Source organism: Colias croceus, chromosome 17 (assembly GCF_905220415.1).
Source record: "Colias croceus chromosome 17, ilColCroc2.1".
NCBI lineage: Eukaryota > Metazoa > Arthropoda > Insecta > Lepidoptera > Pieridae > Colias > Colias croceus.
The window spans coordinates 5,345,799-5,370,746 of NC_059553.1; the positions used below are offsets into that span (position 1 = coordinate 5,345,799).

Genomic DNA, 24,948 nt, shown 5'->3' on the forward strand with positions numbered 1-24,948 from the left:
AAAATAACGCCTGAATAACTGCGAGAATTTAATTTTAAAGATTGGTTTAGTTTTACAGTAACTATAAAATACCAACTCACAGCTCTATATTTAATAATTGCCATTCCCAATCATATTAACACCTAACATTATCTAAATCGTAAAGCTCTGGAATTCGATTACCATGGAAGCTGTTTCAGGTGTACTGAAACTTAACTACATACAATTATGTTCCTATATCAGAGTAAATTTCTAGTTAAAGTTTTGCCGGCATTCCTCGGTATAGTCGACCATACGGCGCGACAGAGTTCAGACGTGCCGTACCGCGCGACACTTCGAAAAACACGCGGCAAACTCCGTATCTATTAAACAATAAAAATAACAACATAAAAGGGAATTATTTATAAACATTCCTGCCCAATACTACAACATTAACATAGTTTGTGAATAAGTGAATGATTTTCAGTGATCCGTAATTATGAGGTCAGTATGCCTGCAGTATCTGATAAGAACTTTTACACTTCTTGTCTTAACTAAACTCGTTTGTTATGAAACTGCTTATCTAATGTAGATTGCACTCTGTTTGTGTTTAGTTTCTTTTTTCGGTTATTTGTGTCATAGTAACTTCGATTGATGCCGGATACATAAAGTTCAATGAATTAACCTTAACCCTACTTTCGTAACTGAATTTGAATGAATTGTTGTCTAAATAGCGTGAAAAATTAAATAACAATAAGATTTAGCGGTTGTGTGCTATGAATATAATATGTTAACAATGGTTACATCATCACAATATTAACTATGTAGTTAGTATCTATGTACAGTATATGTAGTTTCTGTAGTATGTAGGCATTTTTTAAATATATTCTTTCTTTTTTTTTGCGCTATCCTTATTCTTCTCACATTTCCTTTCCTACCAGGTTGCCTGGCTGAGATTGTTGTGTAGCAATAAGGCCGCCTATTGTGCAAAATTTTTGTACCTCATTAATTTGTACCACATTTCCTACATTGTTTTTGTACAATGAAGTGTTATAAATAAATAAATTAGCGTTAGAAATATACTTACTCCACCCACAAGAATGAATAAGTCTTTGTAAAAATTGACAGTAGAGTTAAATGTTAAAATGATTATTAAATAATATTATATTAAATGTAACTTATTTTATTCATTCATGAACAATGAAATTAAATTGTAAACTACACCATATTTTGAAATTAAATAAAAAGCAAATATGGAGAGAGATTTAAAAAATTCCAAATTGCGAAAATATTTTTAAAACGAGGTAACATAAGACAAACGCATGGTTTCAATATCTGTTAATTAAAAAGCACACGTTGCTCTTTGGTTAAAACTTTTAATAACGATGAAAGTTGCGAATAATTTTCGATCTAAAAATTTGGAAGTTTTGAACGTTTAATTTCTCTATCTTTATCTTTATGCTCTCTTTTAGAATAGAAATGTTAACATGATTTGTCACTCTGTAAGACATTCGATAAGTTATCGACTGATAAAAATCTATGAATTATTTATATTCGATGCGGTCATTGACATTTGAATCGCAAATCTCAAATTTTCCTTTGCCTATTTATTATCGTCTGCAATTATAATCTTGCATTAATTTATGATAAAATGCATTGTTTTTAAAATAATTTTTGTAATTTTTTGAGCCCGAAAAATTGATTTACGTCACAATTTAAAAAAATTCAATGCTCTACATATTATATTGAATTCGAATATATTGTACAAATGAATTAGTAACCGGATAATTTATACTACCCGTGTATATTATAAATAATACTAAAATGGTTATATTAAAATACAACACTAAATATTATATTTAATGAAAAAAAAAGTTTTTTTATACTTTGTAAAGTTGTTTCAATCACACAATCAGTACGCAAAATTATTAAAGGTCCCGGAGTTACATACGATTTATCTTTGTATTTTCGTTGTTTACTATGACCACAAAGTAATCCTTATATCTTATATTTAATCTTCATAATGTTGTAAACCCACTTTTTATATTGTCAAAGTTGATACAATAATATTGTAAACATAATCACCGATTAGCGCTTAGTCTGGAGATTGTATCTTAAACAAATTAGATGCTAATTTTTTATGAATCAATAACTAATAGATAGTTATCTTGGATAAATTTTTAATTGACGTATAATATCTATAAAATTAAACAGCTTACGACTATTTGTCTGACTCTTTTGGAATCTTTATTGAAACATTTACATAAATAAGTATGCTTATTAAATTATTAGGAATTTGGCTTTACATGTAAAAATCATAATCTGCCTGACTCGAACCAATTGCAGTAGCTTATTTACGTTTTCAAGCAACAAAATTGTAGCGTGCAATTAAAAAAGATTGCCTTACAATTTCTCTTGCATTTAGATGAAAATCACGAAGTATTTTTCAAAGACGGTATGTCGACTCTTGACCTAGTACCAAGGCTATGGTTAGAACACATAGAAGTGGCTTCTAGCTGTAATTTACGCCACTGTAATGTAAAGGCATCGCTTTGAGATGTTGCAAAAACTGGGACAAACCCTTCCAAGACTTAGCATACTTGTTTGGCTTTGGGTTTTCGTGGTTTCCAGGAGCTTAAAGGTTTTAGTTAGCATATAATAGCTCTTGGAACTTGTTTTGGACTTTGTTTAGGTAGGTTGGTTGAATTTATAATTCATTCTATGTTTTTAAACATTTTATATTTTAAAAGATTATTATTTATGCAGCAGGTAAATCCATAATTAAGTTTACAGTTATATTTTATTTTATAATTTAAAAATTCCTTATTCTGTGTAATTAATTTTAATCATTTTGAATTTCAAGTAGAATGTTAATCATTTTGTTTTGCTTCTTAATTTTTCATAAGCTTAATCAACAGAGCTAAATGCGATTTTACTATCTAGGCACAGTTTCACTCCAATCAAAAATTTATTTCGAATCTGACATGTTCCAACGAAAATCACAACAAAAAGTTTCACAATGCTACCGAAGAGTTTTCTTAACCAAAACGCTTTAAACAAACTTTATGTCGATGACGTCACTGTGTGAGTCATAATTGTAACACTTTCGGCTCAATTAACACATAACGATAAAATTCAAGCCGGTATGTTTGTCTCGAGATCAAAGCATCGCGGAGTAAAAGTTATCAAACCCTTCAAACTTCGATTTTGTTTGGGAAATAGTTTATTTCTTCAATTCGTTACATAATTTGCGTTTCAGCAGATTGTAACTGAATTTTTTATGTGTTTGGTTAAATGTTAGTGATGCGTACGAGATTTTATTGTAACATAGTCTGAGTTCCTTTGTAGAAATTTATTTAATTTTGGTAAGTTCACGTACTTCAATAGCTTTTCAAAAAGAAAACTAATGAATCGATCAGTCAATGAAGACGTAAAATTGATATCGCGAACTTAACCAAGGTACATCTTATTATAAGCTTTTTTTCCATAAATTCTGCGTATCATACAATTTTTTTAATAAATTGTATCTGCAGCCAACCGGATAAAGATGATATTCTAAGATACAAACTTATATAATCTAAATTGCTTTAATAAAACTATTTTAACGTATTTTATGATTTAACACATTCAACCAATGAAATGCTAGTTTATGAGCAAATGAATACGTTAATTGTACAAAGTTGAAAAGCTTCTTAATGGCGAAAAACTACTTAAAAGGTCAACAACCTTACCATAAGTGATATCTAGTCACGCGTTTAAATTTTGTACAATAGAATAATATAAACGTTTTTATGCGAAAGCCCTGATGGTGAACATGACGTTGCCATAATTTTTTTGTCATTGCCGCTTGGTACACGTTATTTATTTTACTTTTAATATGTTTATGGGCTTACTCGTGAGTTTACACGTGTTTTCGTTTTTCATTAATTAACTGTGTTCTTTATAATATGTTACTTTAACCACGCGACACACGTCAAATTTGGTACAGTTATTTCAATATGCAAAACTAGTCATTTGAAACAAACCCAATATTATTTGTATAAGCACTTATTACATTTCAATTTGCAAGTGGTATAAAAACCGTAATATAATGTCGTCTCAATAGCTTTTGTATTCTCTTACTTTTTGCCATTATTTCCTGTTAATATATTGACACTACAGCAATAAGTTTGGAACCGTTAAGGCTTTAGCTGTGAAGTGCTTATGTTAAATTGTATAAGTAGTTACAGACACTAGCCACGATTGCCCTCGAGTCAAGCAATTCTAGACTAGAGAAATATGTAGAGACAATTAATTTTTTCGATTTATTAATTATTATTTTAATTATATTATAACGACGGGAATAAAAAGAATAGGTACAATTTTCCTCCTCTACATCCTAGTTTGAACTTTACTCTCTAAATTTTATTTAAGTACTTCTAGGATCATTGAAAAATGACCTATGAGCCATGAAGCAATAGCAATAGAAACCCATGAAAAAAAATAGTAAAAAATCATTTCTGTGCCATCTTCCCGTCCATTTTCACCAACTATTAAAAATATCGCTTGCTAATTAAACTATTATAGTTTAATACGTGACGCAATTATTATCTTTTATTACGAATTAGTTCCTGTTTTACACAATCACTTACTTAAATATTTTAATTCGAATAAAAATCCATTCACATTAATTAGCGGAAATAGTGTCCTATTGTAATAGTTTTACAGTTTAATCCTCTCTTCCTATGAACCGGAGATTCGTTATAAATAATAATCAGAGTAGGTACTATCAAAGTTTCCGCATTTAGTGCCCTTACGCACTAGCGGTTAACCGCGGGGGCGGCTAACCGCGCGGTTAGCCGCTTTCCCATTTTAAATATGCAACCGCCTATGATTGTACGCACTAATCATAAAAGCGGTTGCATATTAAAATGGGAAAGCGACTAACCGCGCGGTTAGCCGCCCCCGCGGTTAACCGCTAGTGCGTAAGGGCACTTATAATCTATTGAAGGTTAAATAGTTGCATAATACTTAACATTTAATAAGTATAAGTTTGTTAATCCAATAATAAGCTATACAAACGGAACTCATTGGAACAAATACCAGTAAAAATTAATTTTCAGTGAGCAACAAATGTGCGGGAACCTAATAAAATATGTATAAGGAAGAAAACCTATTTCAGATTTTATGAAGTATTTACTGTTCCAATTTAATATTCTATGAACTTGCGTTGATTATTTCAATTATATAAAACTATTCAAAATAACGGTGATGAGAAATCAGAATGTCTTGAAAAGGTATAAGCTGTAAATATTTTATGGGTTATCAAAGAAGATGCAAATTGATTTAAAACAAATCGATGCAAACACGATTATCAAACAGACTGCGAATGTTGTTTCACATCTTATAAATAAAATCTACAAACTGCATACATTTTTTTAAAGATTTATACGTTTTATCTGTAACTGTTGTAAATATTAGAACTTGTTGGTACATCTTGTTATGATAACATTGCCAACTATAAAATCTGTCCTTCAATCATGTCACTTCAATTTCCTGAAGTTGATTCCTGGCCACATCCAAGCGCGCAATTAGGTAGAGGCTCCCGTTTTTCTTTTTAAATAATGCCCTTCTAATTGGCCTGGTAACTGTATCCCGTGTATTCAGGGTAACGATAACACTATCAACGGATGGCTTAGCGGGTTCGATCGTGTGATTTTTCTATTGGACTCGCGTGGATGTAGGCCACCGTGATGGCGATAAGCGCTAGTTGGGAACAATATTCTGTTCGTAAAATCTACCTATTTAATAAACTGCGCTTGCAATTACGCGTGTTAGCATTTTTAGTATTTTAGTAGTTCCATAAACATTGAAGTACAATCACAAGCTCTAGAAAAATATTATTTTTAAAACTGAAAAGTTAATACAAATTCGTGAAAAGCTACACTTGAATATAATGAGCAGAAACGTTGCCTGTTAAATTGTTCCGTTTTTTAAATTATTGTTCGAAATATACTTAAGCGTTCAATTATGACGTGGCCTTTATATCTAAAGTTGACTTATCAGTTTAGACGATAGGCTAAATCAAGGGCTAAATAATAACACATAACGTGAAAGTATAAAAACAATAACAAACAGATAATAAAGTGTCTTGATCGTATGATAGTCAGTTATCGCAGTCTGTGACATAATTTCTATGCAGATAATTTGTTATTGTGTTGTGACAAACTGGTGAGGACTTCTCACGTTTGTTACTAAGCACGTCTGCTTATGCCCATTAGGCCAAAAATAGGAAGATTTATAGTTTGTTATTTTCCTATATTCGTTTAAATGTCTATTCCACCAGATTCCAGAACAAAATACGCTATGTGTCTTTCAAGGCTAATTTATTTGAGACTCCTGTTTTATCCTTCAATATAAAAACATAAATACTTCAAATCTCTATATTAAATTGTACAACTCTCAAATAAAAATCTCATTGTATTGGCTTCCGTACAATCTGAAGTTTTTGTGATAAGAATAGCATCGTGATTTGATAGGAATCAGTAGGTACGTGTACGATCACTATCAATAATTATAGCTAATTGCTTGTATAGGTTTTAATAATCGTATTAATACGATTATTAATATGGTCTTAATGTACCTTCATAGAACACATTTGAATAACATTTATAGATGTGTGTATGAAAATAAGAGTTTAGGCTCATTTTTCAATCCTTGGCTAAAAGTTAAAACGTATTCGTCGATAATAACGTATAAAATTACCATTTCAAAAATGTATCCTAATTGCCCGTATCTAACAGTTTACAGGTAACATTTTCATATTATCGTTTAATACCTTATTAGACGTATAAGTTTTAAACAAGGATTCAAAAATCGGCCATAAACATAATTGTTGTTGTTCAAACATTCATCAAACAGAATATATTTTTTAATTCAATTTATACAAATCTCTAGAAAAATTATTATAACTTATAAACAATTTTCTGTTCTCATAACACATACCTTACTAGTTACTTCTACCGTTACGATGTTGGTTTGTAAACAAATATAATACGCGCGCTCTTAATACAATCGGAGTAACTGATCTTTTGCGGTTGGGATATTTTTAGAGTTCAGATGCTTAAGAAAAGGAAGTATCGAGTACTTTATCTATTTAGCCTATATATAGTTCTATTGATGTGAAATTTGAATAGTCTCACATCGTATTTTGAAATGATTGTCAGTTGCGTAATCAGATTTTTCCTTACGATATTAACTGTGGCGGTTTTTTACGTTTAAATCATGTTTGAGCTTTTTCGGACATTATTATCATGTATAATTTAGAAATTAAAGTCTTTTTAACGGATTTAAACGCGATTTATTCATTATATTATTTTCCTGACGTTTCGAACACTTTACAGCGAGCGTGGTCACGGGGAGACTGACACTGTAAAGTGTTCGAAACGTCGGGAAAATAATATAATGAATAAATCGCGTTTAAAATCCGTTAAAAGTCTTTAATTTCTAAATGTTATAATACTCGCGTAAAATCAAACCCTAGAAAATACTATCATGTATAATGTTCATGATAGAATTGTGCGTTTTTCGTAAATATATCGTAATAATCAGGTTAAAATAAGCAATTAGAAACCTTATAAATGTAAACTGTAAAACTAAAAAGTCGAAACTTAATTTATTACCTACATATCCAATGAAAATGATACGCAGAAAAACATGATATAAAAATACATTTCGCGTCGAATACTCGGCAAGTCTGAAGTATTAAATTGATTGAGTGATACGAGTCGAGTACTTGAAAGTTGACTGTAATTGGTAGTTAGACGTACTAATTAAAAAATCCCGGGAACGCAGTATAGTATCAATGAAGACAGTGTCCTACATTGACACTTTTTGCCTTACATCGAGTTTCTATTATAGAGATTTATTGCGTCAATTTAAGACAATTTCTGATCGTTGTAAATAACATTGTTTAGTAACGTATCTTAGTGGTAGGTGGTATCTACATCCTTTTAAGTGATAATAATTATTTTTTTTATGTATTCTACGTACTTTAAGACAGTAGAGTATTTTTATATTTAAATGATAGATTAGGATTAGGTGTTTTGTGTAGTGCTCTATTTACTCGTTTTCATTCTTCAATCGAACAATTTATTTATAAGCTTGACGTCCAGTACCTTTATTCTGCCATCGTTTTTGAGAAAATATCAAGCTTATTAGCATAAAAACAAATAAAAAGACGTTATGGGCAGAAATAATATTTATTTTTCACAATGCAACACACCATACTGAGTTAGCAAGCAGTGTTGTATTGCAACATAATGTAAATGATAACCTAATTACAACGCCGTATCTTAAGAGTAAAAATTACTCCATCGTGTTCACGCCTTGGCTTTTTATTAGATTTTAATTATTTATACATTTTATCATTTACGAGGAAATGACACAGGTCATCACATTATTCACACTTTCAATTATGTACTTGTACTAGATGTCACCCGCGACTTGTCCACGTTGTTGATGTTTTACATAAAGGTACTGTTTCTTTTGAAAGGTCGCAGTATCTTTTTGATAGTTTTTTTTTTTGTATAATATCAACTATCAGATAGTGAATACTACCACTACAGGATTAATCTCTAAATATAAGAAATTTTTATAGCTCTATATAAGAAATTTTATATATATTCATGAAGTTTTTTTTACTTTTCCAATATGTTTCCAACAGACACGTCTATGTATTTACGACAAATATTTTTTTATTAATCCTTGCAATTATAGAAATCGAAACCTTATTGTGTCAAATAAGAATGCAGGATAGTTAAGTATACGGTAAAATTGTAGCGTCAGACATAGGATAGTTATACAAGTAACTATACAAATAGTTAACTGTACCTGTCTACCGTTCCTGTGGGTAAAGTTCCAACACTTACAATTTTCTATGTAATACTGAGCATTTAGAATATTTTAATCGTATGATATTTTTGTGCTTAGTCGGAGGTTTAAATCTAAGTTTTAGTTTACAATGAAGCACATTATACTTTAGCTGTAAATTCGTAATAATAGCACACATTACAATTGTATATTTCGGAAATAGCAAATGATAACCTGTTACCTAATATTATCTAATCTGCGTAATTTAATTACTTTAATGATTCACTTTGTTATGAATATGAGGTTTAATGGAGCTCACTTTGATAGCTTAATTATTATTGTGCTTGTTCCTACAATATAATAATTTATGCGTATAATTAACATGTTTTACATATTATGGCCATATTACTGGAGCAAATATTCCCAAACGCATTAACAGTGTTTAAGCAAATCTTTTGGTGTTAAATTGGGTTCAAATTAAGATAATATACATATAGGGAGATAGTAGGGCTGTCAAAAAAACTTTTGTCATTTTATTACATTGCACACAATCCAAAAATAACGAATATAATCATCCAAAAATAAAGTTAATCTACACTTAACAAAGGAGCCATCATCCTTAAAGTGTGAAGATGACGATCGTGTCTATGAATAGTCCATTATGTCTTTTAAAGAGTCGTACATTCAGAATGTAAATTAGTTCATGGCAGTGTGTTGTTTGCTCAGTTGACTATGTGTAAACAGCAGCTATTCGACAATTATAAGAATAATTTAACACCATTACATGTAATTCCGGTCAGGGTGAAATAAAAATGTACTTTTGTATGGCCAAATGTGTGTGCAACTGCAGGAAAGACTCTCCAAAAATACTTTTTTATATTTCTCGTATTAAGTCGATATAATATTGGGAAATAGGGAAAACTAAACTGGTCTATTGTTAAAATTTTGTTTTGCCACGTTTGCGCTCTATCAGATAAAGCTTTGGTAACTGATATGACTCTATTTGAACTAGATTAAAAACGCAAATACAACCAACAACAACCAACAAACCTGCAACCAAAATTGTATAATATTCTATTAGCATATAATATGTACGAATTTTATCATATATTTGATTCATGTATGATTTCCGCATAATTCAGAGTAGGTAGTTAAAAATTACTATATAAATTTTAAATTCCATTAAATACTATTTTCTAAGGTAGGCATGAAATAGGTTTACATATGGGAATATGTAAACCTATTATATAACCTTATATTAAATGTGACCAAGAATTCAGGTCTTTGAGAATGGCTTATTCAACCCAACAAGATTGTCATGTAAGCCTCCAAGAAAATGGGTTATAATATGAGTATAACTATGGTATAACGTTGCGAATATCATGTGGGGATTACGTTGAAACGGGACGGTATTTTACAACGAAGAAATCCACGTGTAAGCTATTTGCTTTTCCTTCTGAGATATTTCGCTTGACATATTTTACGTTATTATGTGTAAATATTGGTAAATACCGACGTAGAAGCGTACAAAGGATTTTTTGCGGCTGAATATTAAAAGGGAAAATCATTCAGATATGTTGGTAACAATAAATGTATTGTTGGCAGTCGTTTTATTGTAGAAATTCGCGTTTGTAAGATATATCATATATGGTCTGAGAAAAAGCTGTTACATATAAAACGAATAATCACAGATGATGATATTCGGATTGAAAGAACTTTATGGGGCTTTATCACGTCTGTACCACTGCTTGACTTTCTCTTCAGGCAAAAAGGATGCACTTATTTTTACGGAAACCAACCTAACTTGTTAAATTTACAACAGTTGCTGACGTATACTAACAAAAAATATAAATTTCTCATAAAATAAACGCTATTTCTGGTCACGCCAAAAAATTTAAAAGTACGGAACCACCTGACGTAATTGCTTATTAGCAGACCCATGTGGTAATTTCATGGTATTTGAAGGGCAATGACCTCGCATCGATGTTTGCAGTTTCACGTGAAGTACATTTCTCACGTATCTCAAGTTCTTTGCATTACAAACAATTAGTTATTTACACCTACCAATATTGTTTGTGTAATATTTACTGTCTTGAAACCCTTCAGTACTTTCTTCACAAAAAGTGGATTTAAGTTTCCTGTATAATTATATTACTAGCTTTACGACCGCGGCTTCGCCCGCGTTTTGAAAGATAAACGCGCATATTTCCCGTTTCCGTGGGATTTCCGGGATAAAACCCATATATGTTAATTCATGTTACCTTCTATGTTTGCTAAATTTCATTATAATCGGTTCAGCAGTATTTACGTGAAAGAGTTACAAACATACACGCACATACATCCATACTCACAAACTTTCGCATTTATAATATAAGTAGGATAGGATAGGATATAACGAATGATTCCTAGAGACTTTTGTAAATGATGAATAATACCCTTTTTAATTTAGTTACAAACTCTATTCCCCAATACTCTGGTAAGAGGCAATATCTAAACTTATGCAAAACGATATTTAGGAAAGTTATAATTTTGTAGAAATTATTATCATATTGTCCGATTGTATCTTAATCTGAAGGGATAAGACTAACGGTCCGTTTTCCCTTCCCCAATTACTTATTTATAAAGAATACACCGGGATGCTTGAATGCCTGCTTAGTGCTTAATGTTTTCATATAAAAATAAAAAAATTTCTGTATTTATTAGATGCAAAAATAGTTATATTTGTGTCTAATTGATATTTAAATTTACAAGGACTCTATCTGAATCAGTCAAATCGTCTGCTACTTATTTTTTTGCATTAATTACAATCTAAAATCAGCACATCATAGTCAGCACCTACTAATATTACTTACAAAGAAATAAAATATTTATAAAAGAATATGACGTCTTCAACCCGTTCCTGTTTAATTGCGTCTAATTTTATGGACATACCAATTACCAACAATTCTGAAATCCTCCGACGCTTGGGCGTCGATTCGAGACAGCGAATTAACTTCGTTAAAAATATTACGGTTTTGTGTGAACTCCCTTTTTCTGTTTAAACTGTAATATTATCGTATAGATGCTAGAATCCAAGCTTTATTATCACGCGTGTTATTTTTAACATTTTGTATTAACAATGTGCTATAAAAAGGAAAGGTGATTATGATAGATGAAAGAATATAATAATATATTTTTCTATAGAATCTAGTTACAAGTAGCACACAGTTTAATTACATTCTATTTAGCGGACTTCATTCAAAATTGTGTCAGACTTTCAGAAATGTAATTAAAATTGTACGTTAGGATTTATGAAAGAGACTTGACGAAATAGGCCAGTTGCTACTTGAAAACATGAATAGGCTCTTTTTAGAGTCGAGTCCGGGTTACTCGAAACACAAGGTTACGTTTTCAAAATGTATTGCTGGCTCCGTACTAATTAATGGAAGTGAAACAATTTGTTTACTGCGTTCATTACACGTCGTATGATTTCCATCCATATGTAGATGACAATAGCAATTAATGAAATATACCATTTATCCTAAAAATTCAATGATAACTACAACTAATTGATACGGTACCATCTTATACGTTATGCAAAACATACACATGATTCAAATGAAAAATCAACAGTTTTAAGATAAAGCCCCGTTTGGCAGTTTAAAGTTTTACGAACTAAAGTTAACGTTTGAAAATTTATCACCAATCATCACCTATAATGTTGACGCTAATATAACCTGCGCTTAAATTTAACTTTGTGAATCACATAATCAAGAGTTTAACCAGTGGGCGTTTAGTGTTCGACTTCAAATATCATTATAAAGTTTGACAAATGCCTATTTGATGCCCGCTTACAGTTAGCCGTGGCTCTGTGGGCGACCTTATGAATTTTATGGCTTTTAAATATTTTTATTCCCAATGTTTTATTAATTCCAATGCTAATGTGAAATAAACATTTTATTTTAGTTTGCGGTAGTATTTATGGTTCTGATTTAGTGTAATAAGTGAAAGTGTTTTAATTTGTTCGTTTTTGGGTTTACATTTTATTAGTTACATTTTAATACATAAAGATAACATATAAAATTAATTACAGCTATATTCAATAATAACTATTATTAGAAAAATAATTCTTAACGTAAGAGATAATTTGATATTACATATTCCCTATATTCTTAATTTATATGCGAAAATTATACAAGCAAACATTCATTTGGATTCAAGTTCGTGTAATACATTATGAATGTATACGTATGAAACCTGTCCTAGGACAATGTAATAGAGATTTGGTATTCATTGAATAACTAACAATGTTATACTAGCACGGGATTCAGTATTAATATAACTGCTCATGTTATCAAATGAATAACAAATGAAAGCGCCAAAAATGTATTGTTCATTCTCCATTTATGATAAAATATTCAAATTTTACACATAAAAATATTTTTTAACTTCAAAGTTTTAAAGAAGAGATGTAAAAGTGTAGCTTCGGTGTTTTTAGGTTATCTAAACAAATAAATAAAATAGATTTATGTTCCAACTTCTAACCCGAGGGCTTGGCTTACTTCACTTTATTTAAAAGAAGCCTAATGGATTTGAGACATTCATTGATTTACTATTTGAAACCGAAACAACAGCTAAGAAGATTTTTTGTTTAATACGAAAATAACTATTATACCTTCAACTGAAATTAATTTAATAAATTTTAAAACAGAAACGAAACCATTCATCACCCATTTAATTTAATCTATTAAATAACATCAAATAGAAATTGTTTCTCACCCTATCTCATAACTCATATCTAAACATAATTCAATTAATCTACATGATAACTTATAACACTTCAAGTCAACTCAACAAATCAATACACTGACATTTCAATTCGAATATCCAATTGTACCAACATCCAGAAGCCCTTATATTAAATATTCTAACATATTATTTGGGAACGTTGGCGCTATGTTGACGAAAAGCCATTAATCTTCACGTCACTTATTTTTTGTTTGTAACACGCGCGTATCAACAGCATCGAATTACAGATATTAATTATGAACCCTTTAATGATTTATCTAATTCAGTTACGTGTTGTCATTCGTGTTGTCTGTTGCAATACTTCATTCTCTACTATACAGTTTACTCTATCAGTGTAGTTATATTAGAAAGTAGAAAACTACGAGAAGGAAATGAGGGAATAAATATTTTTGGATTGAAATTTGATATCCTGTTGGTGATAGGAGTTTATATATACAAATGTGTGTATGTCAAATACCTATCTGTCATTGTATAATTTTTCTCTTCCGCCTTTACCCTTTGTACTACGCGTACCTATCGTCTAATAAAGAATCTCAAGTTTATTTAACAATCTTTACTTTTTCCTGCCCAAAACCCATCATATCCAACTTTTACTGCGATGTTAAATAACATTCAGAATACTTGTTTCTAAATGCTATTCACATCTCCCTCGAAATAAACTAGAAAATGTGAAAAATATCACAGAAAATAATAAAAAGATGTTGAAAACGAAATGTGTCCTTAAAGACTTAGTAACACATCTAAGACCGTGAAGCAATGAAATCTTTCTTCATTATTTGGACATATTATTAAGTTTCAACCTAGCAAAATACTAATCCTATACAATATTATTCAGTTTTTTGCTCTATCTGCAGAAATCACATATTTAAACTAATTTAAAGTTACATAAATTCACATTCATTCTTATAATGGCGAGAAAAAAGTGAAAAGAAAACGCATATTGAGTTACGTTCATTAGAATATTTTATTTTGGATGTGGGTTCTATAGTTGTATAGATAATATTTTCTAATCTATACATAGATTATATTGCAACATAATGTTATTATTATTTAAAAGATTTAATCTGAGGCAGCAAAATCCCAGTTTGAACTTGGTGCAAATTTAAAATATGATATTATTTTCATAATAAAGCAATTATCTTCACATACCTACCTATTATGTGAATACTTTATTGAAAAAAACCTTTATTGATTATAAAATATATTATATAAGTAATGTATAATGAATGCATTAGAGTAAGATTGAAATGTAACAAACGTGTGGGAAGCTGTGGTCTTCAGTCCACCTCACGATTTATAGAGTGAGTTATTTGTTTTACGTCAAGAATTGATCGATCGTTGGCGTTGATAGTTTTTTTATTGTTTTTTTTAGTAATATGCATATTATATCAATAGATATATTTCTAAATCAGAATACTGCGTCAGAAAATTCCATTAAATATGCATAATTTCAAATTAACATTGTAGAATACTGATTAGCGAACATTTACAATATTATAAGCAGTTTTGAATATAAACGTACGTAGCGCAACGTAGAGGAAGAATTCTTTCAATTATTATAATACATAGGTACTAGAAAAAAACTTTTATTGATTATTTATATTATACTAGTTGCGCTCGGCGGTTTCGTCCGCATTGCTCCGCTCCTGTTGGTGTGCCCGTTGGTCTCAGCGTGATGATAATAGGTATATACCCTTCCTCGATAAATGGGCTATCTAACACTGGAAGAATTTTTCAAATCAGTCCAGTAGTTCCTGAGATTAGCGCATTCAAACAAACAAACAAACTCTTCAACATACATGTATAAAAATATTAACATTTTCCTTTCTTATCTTTCCAGATCTTTTGGAGCGATCGACTGAATATCTAACACTGAAAATGACTGAAACTGGCGTCACGTGAAGATAGTGAAAGTTATTACACAACAATTGATTTATTTAGTGAAATTCTGTGCATACCTTGGAACTGTGTGATTTAATTTGTGTTTAGCGACATGTTGTGTCAAAGGCCTTTACTCTACGTCTCATTGTAAGTATTGTGTAACAGAAAACGAGTTCTAAGTGCGTACTTTTTTGCGATCAGGCGGGTATATGAAATGACACACTTGCTATCGTATTGCTTTTGATGTAGCAACACAATGGAATCCAAAACAATTGTGTGAAATAAATTGATAAGTCATTTGTGACACTGACGCTTCTTTCATAAAATAATGTCATTGATTAACTCAAAACAAGCTCAAAATCATATAATATTTGTATTATATACCTGTACAAATTATTATCGCTGAGGCTAGGTATATAGATGAAAAAGCTGTCGTTGCAGTTGGCTGCATATTATTTTGTGAATACATTTCACGAATATATTTTTAATTTTTATATTCCTAGATTCCTAGTAGCTTAATTTCCGTGGCAACTGATTTACTGCCCCCCTAGCCAAGTGGTTTTCTGTTAGCGTAGCGTTCAATAGAATAGACTACGAATGTATGAGATTGACGTAAGCTGTAGATAAACGTATCTACAGTTGTATATGCTACATTGCATTGTATATGCTATGGATAATATAGTAACCGCAATCTATAAGATACGTAGTTAATGTTTAGTATTTAACCAATAGCCCGACAACCATAAAATGCTTCATTGAACTTTATAAAATGATTTATTCGTTCCATTGAATCTGAGTTGGTAGCCAGTGGCTGGTCCGCTTGTCTGTATGTTACTGCTCTACATTATTAATGTTTTGCTACCAGTACTTGTAATATTATGCATAATATTTAGAATTTCTCATTTTTTCATAAGTTCAAAAGCAAACTTTGCAGAGAAAATAAAATTTTGGGTAGAATTGGAATCATTCGGACGTCGCGTCGCTAGATACTGATGGACCTTTAACTTTTGAATTAGGTTACTTATTGCTGAAAATGGTATGCGTAACATCAATTTATTATTATGAGAAAACTTTAGAAAACACTAACACGAAGTAAATTATCTTATAAGTGGTTGTTCTTCGGAACAAAATAACTTTATGCTTTGGTCTACCAGGTGGTTACAAGAATAAGTTTAAAATCAATTATTTGAGTCGTAAATTAAATAATAAAGCGTGTATGTATTGATATAATAATATGTTTACAGTTTACTATAGACATAAGTGTCTCATAAAATTAATTTTATAGTGTAGGTATATTTTTAATATCTATATTAACGAGCGAGAATAAACTAATATGGTTATAATAATTAATAAACTTAAAATATTACGCTTGTCTATCTTTATGGCTGTAGTTTAAAATTATGTAGGTATGTTTTGTTATCATATAAAATGTGTTAAGTAAGACATTCCTTTATAAAAATATGGTTCTAGACATATTATTTAACAGTGCAAATATGAACAAAATTTATCGAATTAAACATACTACAACTCTCTCCTCAAATATCATTCATACCAAAGTTGATGATTCAATTCGATAATAATATTATAGTGTAGGTAAGAACTAAGAACACTATTATATTATAAACAATTTTCATTGGTTTATCTATTTTGATACTTGCTTCATTTAATAAGACTAAATGCAAATGTAACAACACTATAAATCCGTTTAAGCTAGGAAGAGATTACGGTTGACTTTCGTAATTAAAACCGATCTAATTTCGCTGACTATAAGTTTTAAATTGCATAATTGCGTGGTCGATATTTATGAATGGAGGTTTCCGTAGGCGATCCGGATTTGTACGGGAATGCTGAATATCATGTCATTTGCTAATCTTTGCTTATTTATTAAGACTTGCTTCCTTCAACTTTCGTTCAGTTAATCTCGTTGCAAATTTTCTGCAATCCTGTTTATTATATATCGCCATTTTGTATAAAGTGTTTTAAATATTAAGGCTACACGATAAATTAATTTTAATTAACAAATTGACCACACTAATTGTTCTGTACACCAGAGCTAATAATACATGGTACGGTCAAAATAAATAGGTGATGTTATAAAATAAAATTAAACTTCAGAGTTTAGTATTAGTTTGGTAAAATATATTATCCTCTCTAGATATATTTAAAAGCTTGAATTTAAAATGTATGGTTTAAAAAGTGGTAATGGAGTAGAGTGCAAGTGCATTAGCGCCTTTTCTGAGACCACGTCAGAGTGAGATTTTTGCGCTTTTTGGAAATCTAGTAATTTTGCGCTATAAAACCCCTTTTACTTTATATTAATTATACATCACGAGTTTATAAAATGTCACATTGCTTCGTTGTTTTTATAAACTTAAATAAAATCATCACTGGATAAGTTTTCTATAATAAGTGTGCGCTAACGTGTCAAAATACCTGTCTTTCCCTTATTTATTACTTATCTATTGAATCGTAGGACACGTTCTAGAAGACTGGAACGTTTTGTTATTTGTTAAGATTTATAGTCACGACGAACCGGGGAATTTGTACGGAATTAAATCCTTTGGTTTTTGTGCTTCGCGCACATATAAAATAGAGAGAAATGTACCAACATAATCAGTCTTCGCGATATTTATACAGTATAAGATTTTTACTTTTTGTATGTTTTTAATTTACATTTTTATTATTAAGGATCTATTAACTAATTAGGCCTTTGCGTGTAGTTGATAAAAAATCTAACAACCGTTATGATCTAATATTGTTCAATAAACTAAGTAAGGAATGATATTTAAATTTTGACCACAATACATATTGATTGGCAACATGTAACATTGTAATTTGACGATACAGGTAATTGATTTCGTTTTAGCAAATCAATTACAATCATACAATCAATTGTATTATATTGTAATATAACAATAACGCAAATTGTAATCACAATTAAAATCACGTTTCCTGTAAATTTAATAGCATGACACACGCCTATACAAGTACCTACATATTAGGCTTTGTGGCTTTCGAAGAACTAGAGTCATGCTTCTAAATATGTTCAATGTCATTCGAGTAGCTTTTAAAATCGAGATTGATTAGTGTTAAATCGATGTATACATTAGTTTATGCAAATCGAGTGTTCAATTGAAATCGTACTTTGAATTGTAAAAATAGAGCTATTGATCTGGTATGTTACCTTGGTGAGGTCATACATCGATCGGGTAATTAAATATGGATGTCATTTCTTATTTTGTGATTTTATATGATTCTATTGCAATGTTGTATCATATTTACAATGGAGTTGTATCATATTACAACGAGCACTTGATGCATAGATTACACACGCTATTTTTATATACATCGTTATCTTAATTAAATCGATTAAAATATATTATAAATTAAACGCTTCATAGTAATTAACATTTTGTCAATCAATAACTAATTACTGTATCGTTTTGTAATTGCTTATACAAGGTTCCAAACTTATGAGGTTAGGATGCCGAAAAGCATACCTCGTTGTTCGAATCGTAATGCCAATCGGTTTTAAGAATCGTAAACCAAACACGGTATTGACGTTAAGCTAATATTCGTTTACTTGGCATTTACTGCTGCTTTGTATTTATGACTATTTAGCTGAAATTAACCTTTCAACTTTGTCGTTCGATGTATGATTGTATATAGAATTTATGAATATCGATTCGTAATTACGCTACTATCATAATTCACACACACATTACAGCACACACAGCTTAAGCATTTTTTATAATTTAATTATGAAATTCGTTTAATATTTAAATTTTGTACTTAAAATATGTATATTTATTTATTCCGTAGAATGATCGAGCTAACAACTTATTGCTAAAAATATGCGTTATTATGATTTATATATGCAACAATTTTGGGAGGAAAAACTTTTGGGGTCGTACGCTTCACCCCGCCCTTTCAACTTTCGTCAATTGTAGATACGACTGATAGTGAGCTTATTATAACGACAGTGTATCAAATCAGAATTCACTCGATTAATTTGAATCGAATTGAGGCGTCCAATTTGTGTCATCAACGTATGTGGTCGAATTGAATGTAATCGTCGTAATTGACACACACTTTCTGATAATTTTTATAGTTTGTTTTCAACTAGCTTAATTAATAAAGAATATTTTTGTGGCGCTTTTTCATTGATTCATCATTATTATTAGACGACTAATATTTTTATTATTTCGTTGCATCATTATTATTAGACGACTAATATAATAGGTAGAGATACTATCGCGGCGCTAATTCATAATGGATAATTTTTATTAAGGACCTTAAACAGTACTTTTTTTTAAAATTTGCCAAGTAAGCGCAGTAGTCATCAGGTGCAGATCTGACACCTATTATAACTATTAATTATAATTATTCGCAACTAAATAATATAAGGTGATTAATGTTTATTTGATAACAGCCTGGTAAAGTCGACTTAGTTTGACGGACAGCGATATGCAATACTGTAACACTAACCTATACCTACAATTTAAAATAAGACTGACTTGTTAAAATGTTTTCATCTTGTTACATACTTATAGACTAAATTTAATCCTTCATTTCAGCTGTGTTAAACCTAAACACAATTTATTTTAAGTATTATATTTAGTAATTAAGAATGAACACTTCAAAAGAATTAAACAATCAAAATCAAAGACTTGCATATAATATACTCACGTGAAGGCATATCTATTAAAATACCTACTAGAAAGACCACAAGAAAAATTCACATCACATAAAAATATATTTCAGTCATTTCTTTTAATGTCCATTATGCCCAAGAAGGATTACATTATTTTTCGACAATATCTATACAAATATTATAAAGCTGAAAAGTTTGTTTGTTTATTTGAACGCGCTAATCTCGAGAACAACTGGTCCGATTTGAAAAATTCTTTAGGTGATAGACAGTTCATTTATCAAGGAAGGCTATAGGCTATACATCTTATCACGCTATGACTACAGGGGTGAAACAGCGCGGAGCAGCTAGTCTTTATATATGTATAACTTAAAGATTTTCAAGTACCATCTTATTATCTACAGTTAGTACATAAAATATACTAGACATGTCTAATATGTGGTCGTTTCCAAACAGTGAATCACTAACAAAACATCATAACTATCGCAAGTGAGCGCTAAATGTATCATAATTAAAGAGAATAGTGAATGTAGACAATAATAGCATCCAGCTATGTAGGAAGACTATAATAGCGTTAATTCCCTAACCTGTATCTGTTATGAATGGCTTACACATTTATCACTGTTGCTGCATGTTTACATTTACGATGTGAAAATTATAATATAGCTAAGCATTGCATAAAGCGGTCCGTGTACGCTATAAAACAAGACATATTATAAAGGTGTAAGAAATAAGTTCAGACAATTTTAAAAATGTGTGGCTTCGTAATATTTGGTTAAAAATGATAAACAAGCATGTCAGGATTATGAAAATACACCCTATTAATAAGTTAAGATTTGTTTTAAAAGTTTTGTGGGCAAGTAAGATATATTAAATAAACCAGTTGTTCATTATACTAACAGTTTTACATGAAGATTTATTGTATTGATTGTACACCGTTGCGTGATCAGCGCGGTTTATAGATAAGTCCGAAATCCGAATTATCAAAATCGATTCGCTACGGATATTCTCTTAAAACGTTACTTGTTTTGTTGCTATATGAATAATAATTTTATTTATGGCGTTGGACTACTTGGTTTTTTCTCTTCTTTTTAGATTTTTAAAGTAAAATACTTATGTAGTTAAAAGTAATATGTACTTAGTAAATAAGATTTAGAAAACAATTAGCTTTATCGTCAAATAGTTTTTGTGTGGGAACGAATATTGTTCGCAAAATGTAAAACGTTTATGACTCATATATTATGATAAGGAAATATTTTAGCGCCAATACTAGATAACAGAATATACCGGCGCTTATATGAGTATTGGCGGTTCTGCTATAAAGACATACCAATATTGAACATGTTTATTTTATTTGAACAACTAATAGCTTACGTCTGCTTACAAGTTTTCGATCATTATTCGTTCAATATTTGATGTTTACTCTTACATATAAATGCTAAATTCAACATAATTTTATTATACAAATCGATAAGTATTAACGTGTGAATTTGGATTATTTTTTATTAGCTTCTCTCTCCAAACTGAGTACCTATTTGAATAAGTATTTACCAAATAGGTACTACATTTGTGTATCTTCTCTATTCCTATTTTTTGTTCATGAAATTATTATAGTACAATAGACGGTGCTTTTATTATTTATTAATTAGCAGCCGGAGAGAATATTGTACAGTTAAATTAATAATATGTTACTCTGGATCATAATTAGTACACGTTATTCAGCTTAAACATTATGAACGAATTTTACGAGAGGCGTACTTCAAGCTTGGAAATTAATATTAATTTATACTCGACGACAACTTCACATTCTGTCCAACTAAAAACCTTCATACCTATAACGCCAGATTTTATTTACAAAATTTAACAATTTGAAAAATCTTATGGAAAGCTTATTTTTATGTGATTGATAGACGAATATGAAAATTTTATTCGTAATACAACGTTACTTCAACAATCGAGTTAATTGCTATTAAATATAGTACCTACCTATTTACTATTTACCAGCTGTTATGCTCTATTTACGCGAAAGAACTATGAATAATTTCTACAAAATAAAAAAGAGTGCGTACCGAGCACACGTGTCATGCGTGTCATATAGGTGAAACTTATTTAGCAAGATTCAAAGACAACAAAATCGTCGCCTTACTTCATGACGTGACGGTATTGGCATGAGGCGACTCGCAACGCGCCTAAAGAAGTTTCACTTCAAAAACCTTATTTGATAAAGTTATAAAACGACAACCTACGGCAATAAAATAACAAGCACCTTCCGTAAGCGTTTCCATTCAAATAAAATATTAACGGTCATATTCGTTACATCGTGAGCCAATAATAATTTGCATGGCAATAAGGAAGAATCGCCTCCATCCATGGAACGCTATGTAAAATGTCAAATAAATAAACGGGAACTAGTGAGGCGTGCGAAAATAGCATCACGATTGAAATTATGGGGTATTCGTTCGCTACGTGGTAGGTCAATGTTTCGGCCATCGATAGGATCCGCCATACTTGCGATAGTTATTGTTTTATCGTTACTGCAGAATATCTTAAAAAGATGCATGTTGAGTGAATCTCAGCTGTGAAGTGGGAATTTGGAAGCTCAGCTATGTAGAGCAGGTAATTATTGCAATCATGATATTGTGATTGAATGTTTTTTCCACCCCTTCATGTTCTTCTAATAAAAGAAGTTCCACAAAGATATCGCAGAAAACGTTTCATAAAGCTGATCATAACGATATAATAATAATACCGATAACCATAAATGTTCTCATTTTTAAATGTCTATATAGAAAACAAACTACGTCGCAAATTCATGGTTCCAAACTCGTCTATAAATCAACGTCAGGTCTCAATACGCCTACTTAGCCTAAATTAAATGCGAACATCGTTTTAATAAAAAATTCTGATGTTACAAATTAATCAATTCACACCGGGGCAACGACATGTCATCTTTCGAAGCAAGGTCGTATTCATAAGTTTAAATGGACTAGAAAATTATAGATGCAAAAATTGGAGAGGTTTTTTGCGATAAGTAGTTTTTGGACACAATGTCCTGCAATGTCAGTTCTATGATTACTGAAACTGAATTTATTACAGAATATTGTGTTGTAAGTAATTAGTTTGTTATCGTTTATATTTGTAATTTGTAAAATCTCTCCTAATGGTTAAGCTAGATATAATATTATAATATGGCCTATGCCTAAGATGGAACGAAGAAAAATAACATTACGGTACCGTAAAGTTAATATCCCTAAATTTTACCAAAAATACTTTCAACAGTATCGATTACTTAATATCTAATTACCACATGACCCACTCGGTCGTATACACATTATATTAGGTACTTATATCTTACGGGTTAATGTTTTAAAATAACTTTGACTTCGCCCAGCCGCTGGTGACATAATTATACGCTCCATTTAATTTTCCTAATGCTTGCACTTAATCGATATATCACATTCCAATAACCAGATGGATTTAAAGCGAGTTAAAATTTAAAGTGCGTAGTGTTACAAGCATTTATACATTTTTACTTCATTGAAAATTATTATACATTGTCTCTACAGGGTGTCCCACTGTTGGTATACTAAGCTCAAAGGAGGTTATAGTTTTGCATACGCTGAGTACGTAAAAAATACTTATAAAATTCCAGACGAATTTTTTTTTCAAATAGATGAATTCTTAAAACTCTATGTGTACACCCATATCAATAAACCCGTCCTACTTTGCCACCAGTACGTGAGCTATCGTTTAAGATTATGTTTTCATAGACAAAATGCTCACATTAGAGAATATGCCGGCTGCGCGAAGCTAGAGAAGAAAACATGGATTTTCAGGAAAAAATTAGCAAAAAATTTTTGATGTAATTTTGTTGTTTAAGTATTTCTTACGTGATCATTGCTATATTACTATACTCTTTGGATCATTGATCAATGTATGCAAAATTACAAGTCCCTTCGCGCTTAGTATAACCAATAGTGGGATACACCCTGTATAATAAAAAGTTTTGAATTATGTAGGGAGATTATTTTTTGACAGATGTATTTTTTTTAATTACTGTAAGACCGACAAAAATTCATTACCTACCTACCTGACATAAGCATAAATGACATGGTAAACAAAATATCCTATCATCTAACGTCCAAGTAACTGCTGCGCTTACGTTTACCCGTTGGAAATCACTTACCTATTCGTGCGCGTTGTGGTAATGTCATTCACCCGATTTGTCGCAAATCTTACCACCTATGTAATATTGTTTTTCTTTTTGTCAAATACATCATTATTTTATGCGCTATCCTACAAATTATCCTAAACAATCTGTATATGGACGCACGGCTTGTTTAAAGTTCAACACAGCTTAACTTGTAAAAGCACTACAAAGGTAAACAGCTATGAAAATATACCGCATTATCCACACATTTTCAAAGCAAACAAAGCTGTAAGAGTTTTAAATTGTAAATTCGAACCCCGGTCCTCCTGAGCGCATAGCAATTTCAGTATTTACGACTTCTAGCTGACTTAAGTAGCATACATAATCGATTATGACATGTCGTTACATCGCCGTGACAATTTCATTCAGTATTCTGTCATAGCAGTGGCGACGAATCCGTTTTATGTGTTCCGACTGTGAGCTTTTGATACTTGCTTACTTGTAAGTATAGGACATCTTGATGTATGCTATAGCGCCTTAATGCAGGTACCATTTGTACATGAAAAAGAGTTGTTTTATGTCTTGTGTGTCTCTTGTATTAATTGTCTTGTTTTGAAATTTTTAATTTATCGTATCCTTTTATTTACTGTTTTAGAGTTGCCAACATAAT

General features: G+C 30.6%; 1 protein-coding gene across 1 annotated transcript in view; it reads left to right on the forward strand.

Moving 5' to 3' along the window:
• The first annotated feature begins 276 nt into the window (after positions 1-276).
• LOC123698951 (thrombospondin type-1 domain-containing protein 4-like) overlaps positions 277-24,948 on the forward strand; it is a 93,703-nt gene continuing 69,031 nt past the window's right edge. The window contains exons 1-2 of the mRNA XM_045645786.1: positions 277-462; positions 15,437-15,624. Of these exons, the coding sequence (XP_045501742.1) occupies positions 15,590-15,624 (35 nt within the window). The 5' untranslated portion in view covers positions 277-462; positions 15,437-15,589. The remainder of the gene's footprint in view (positions 463-15,436; positions 15,625-24,948) is intronic.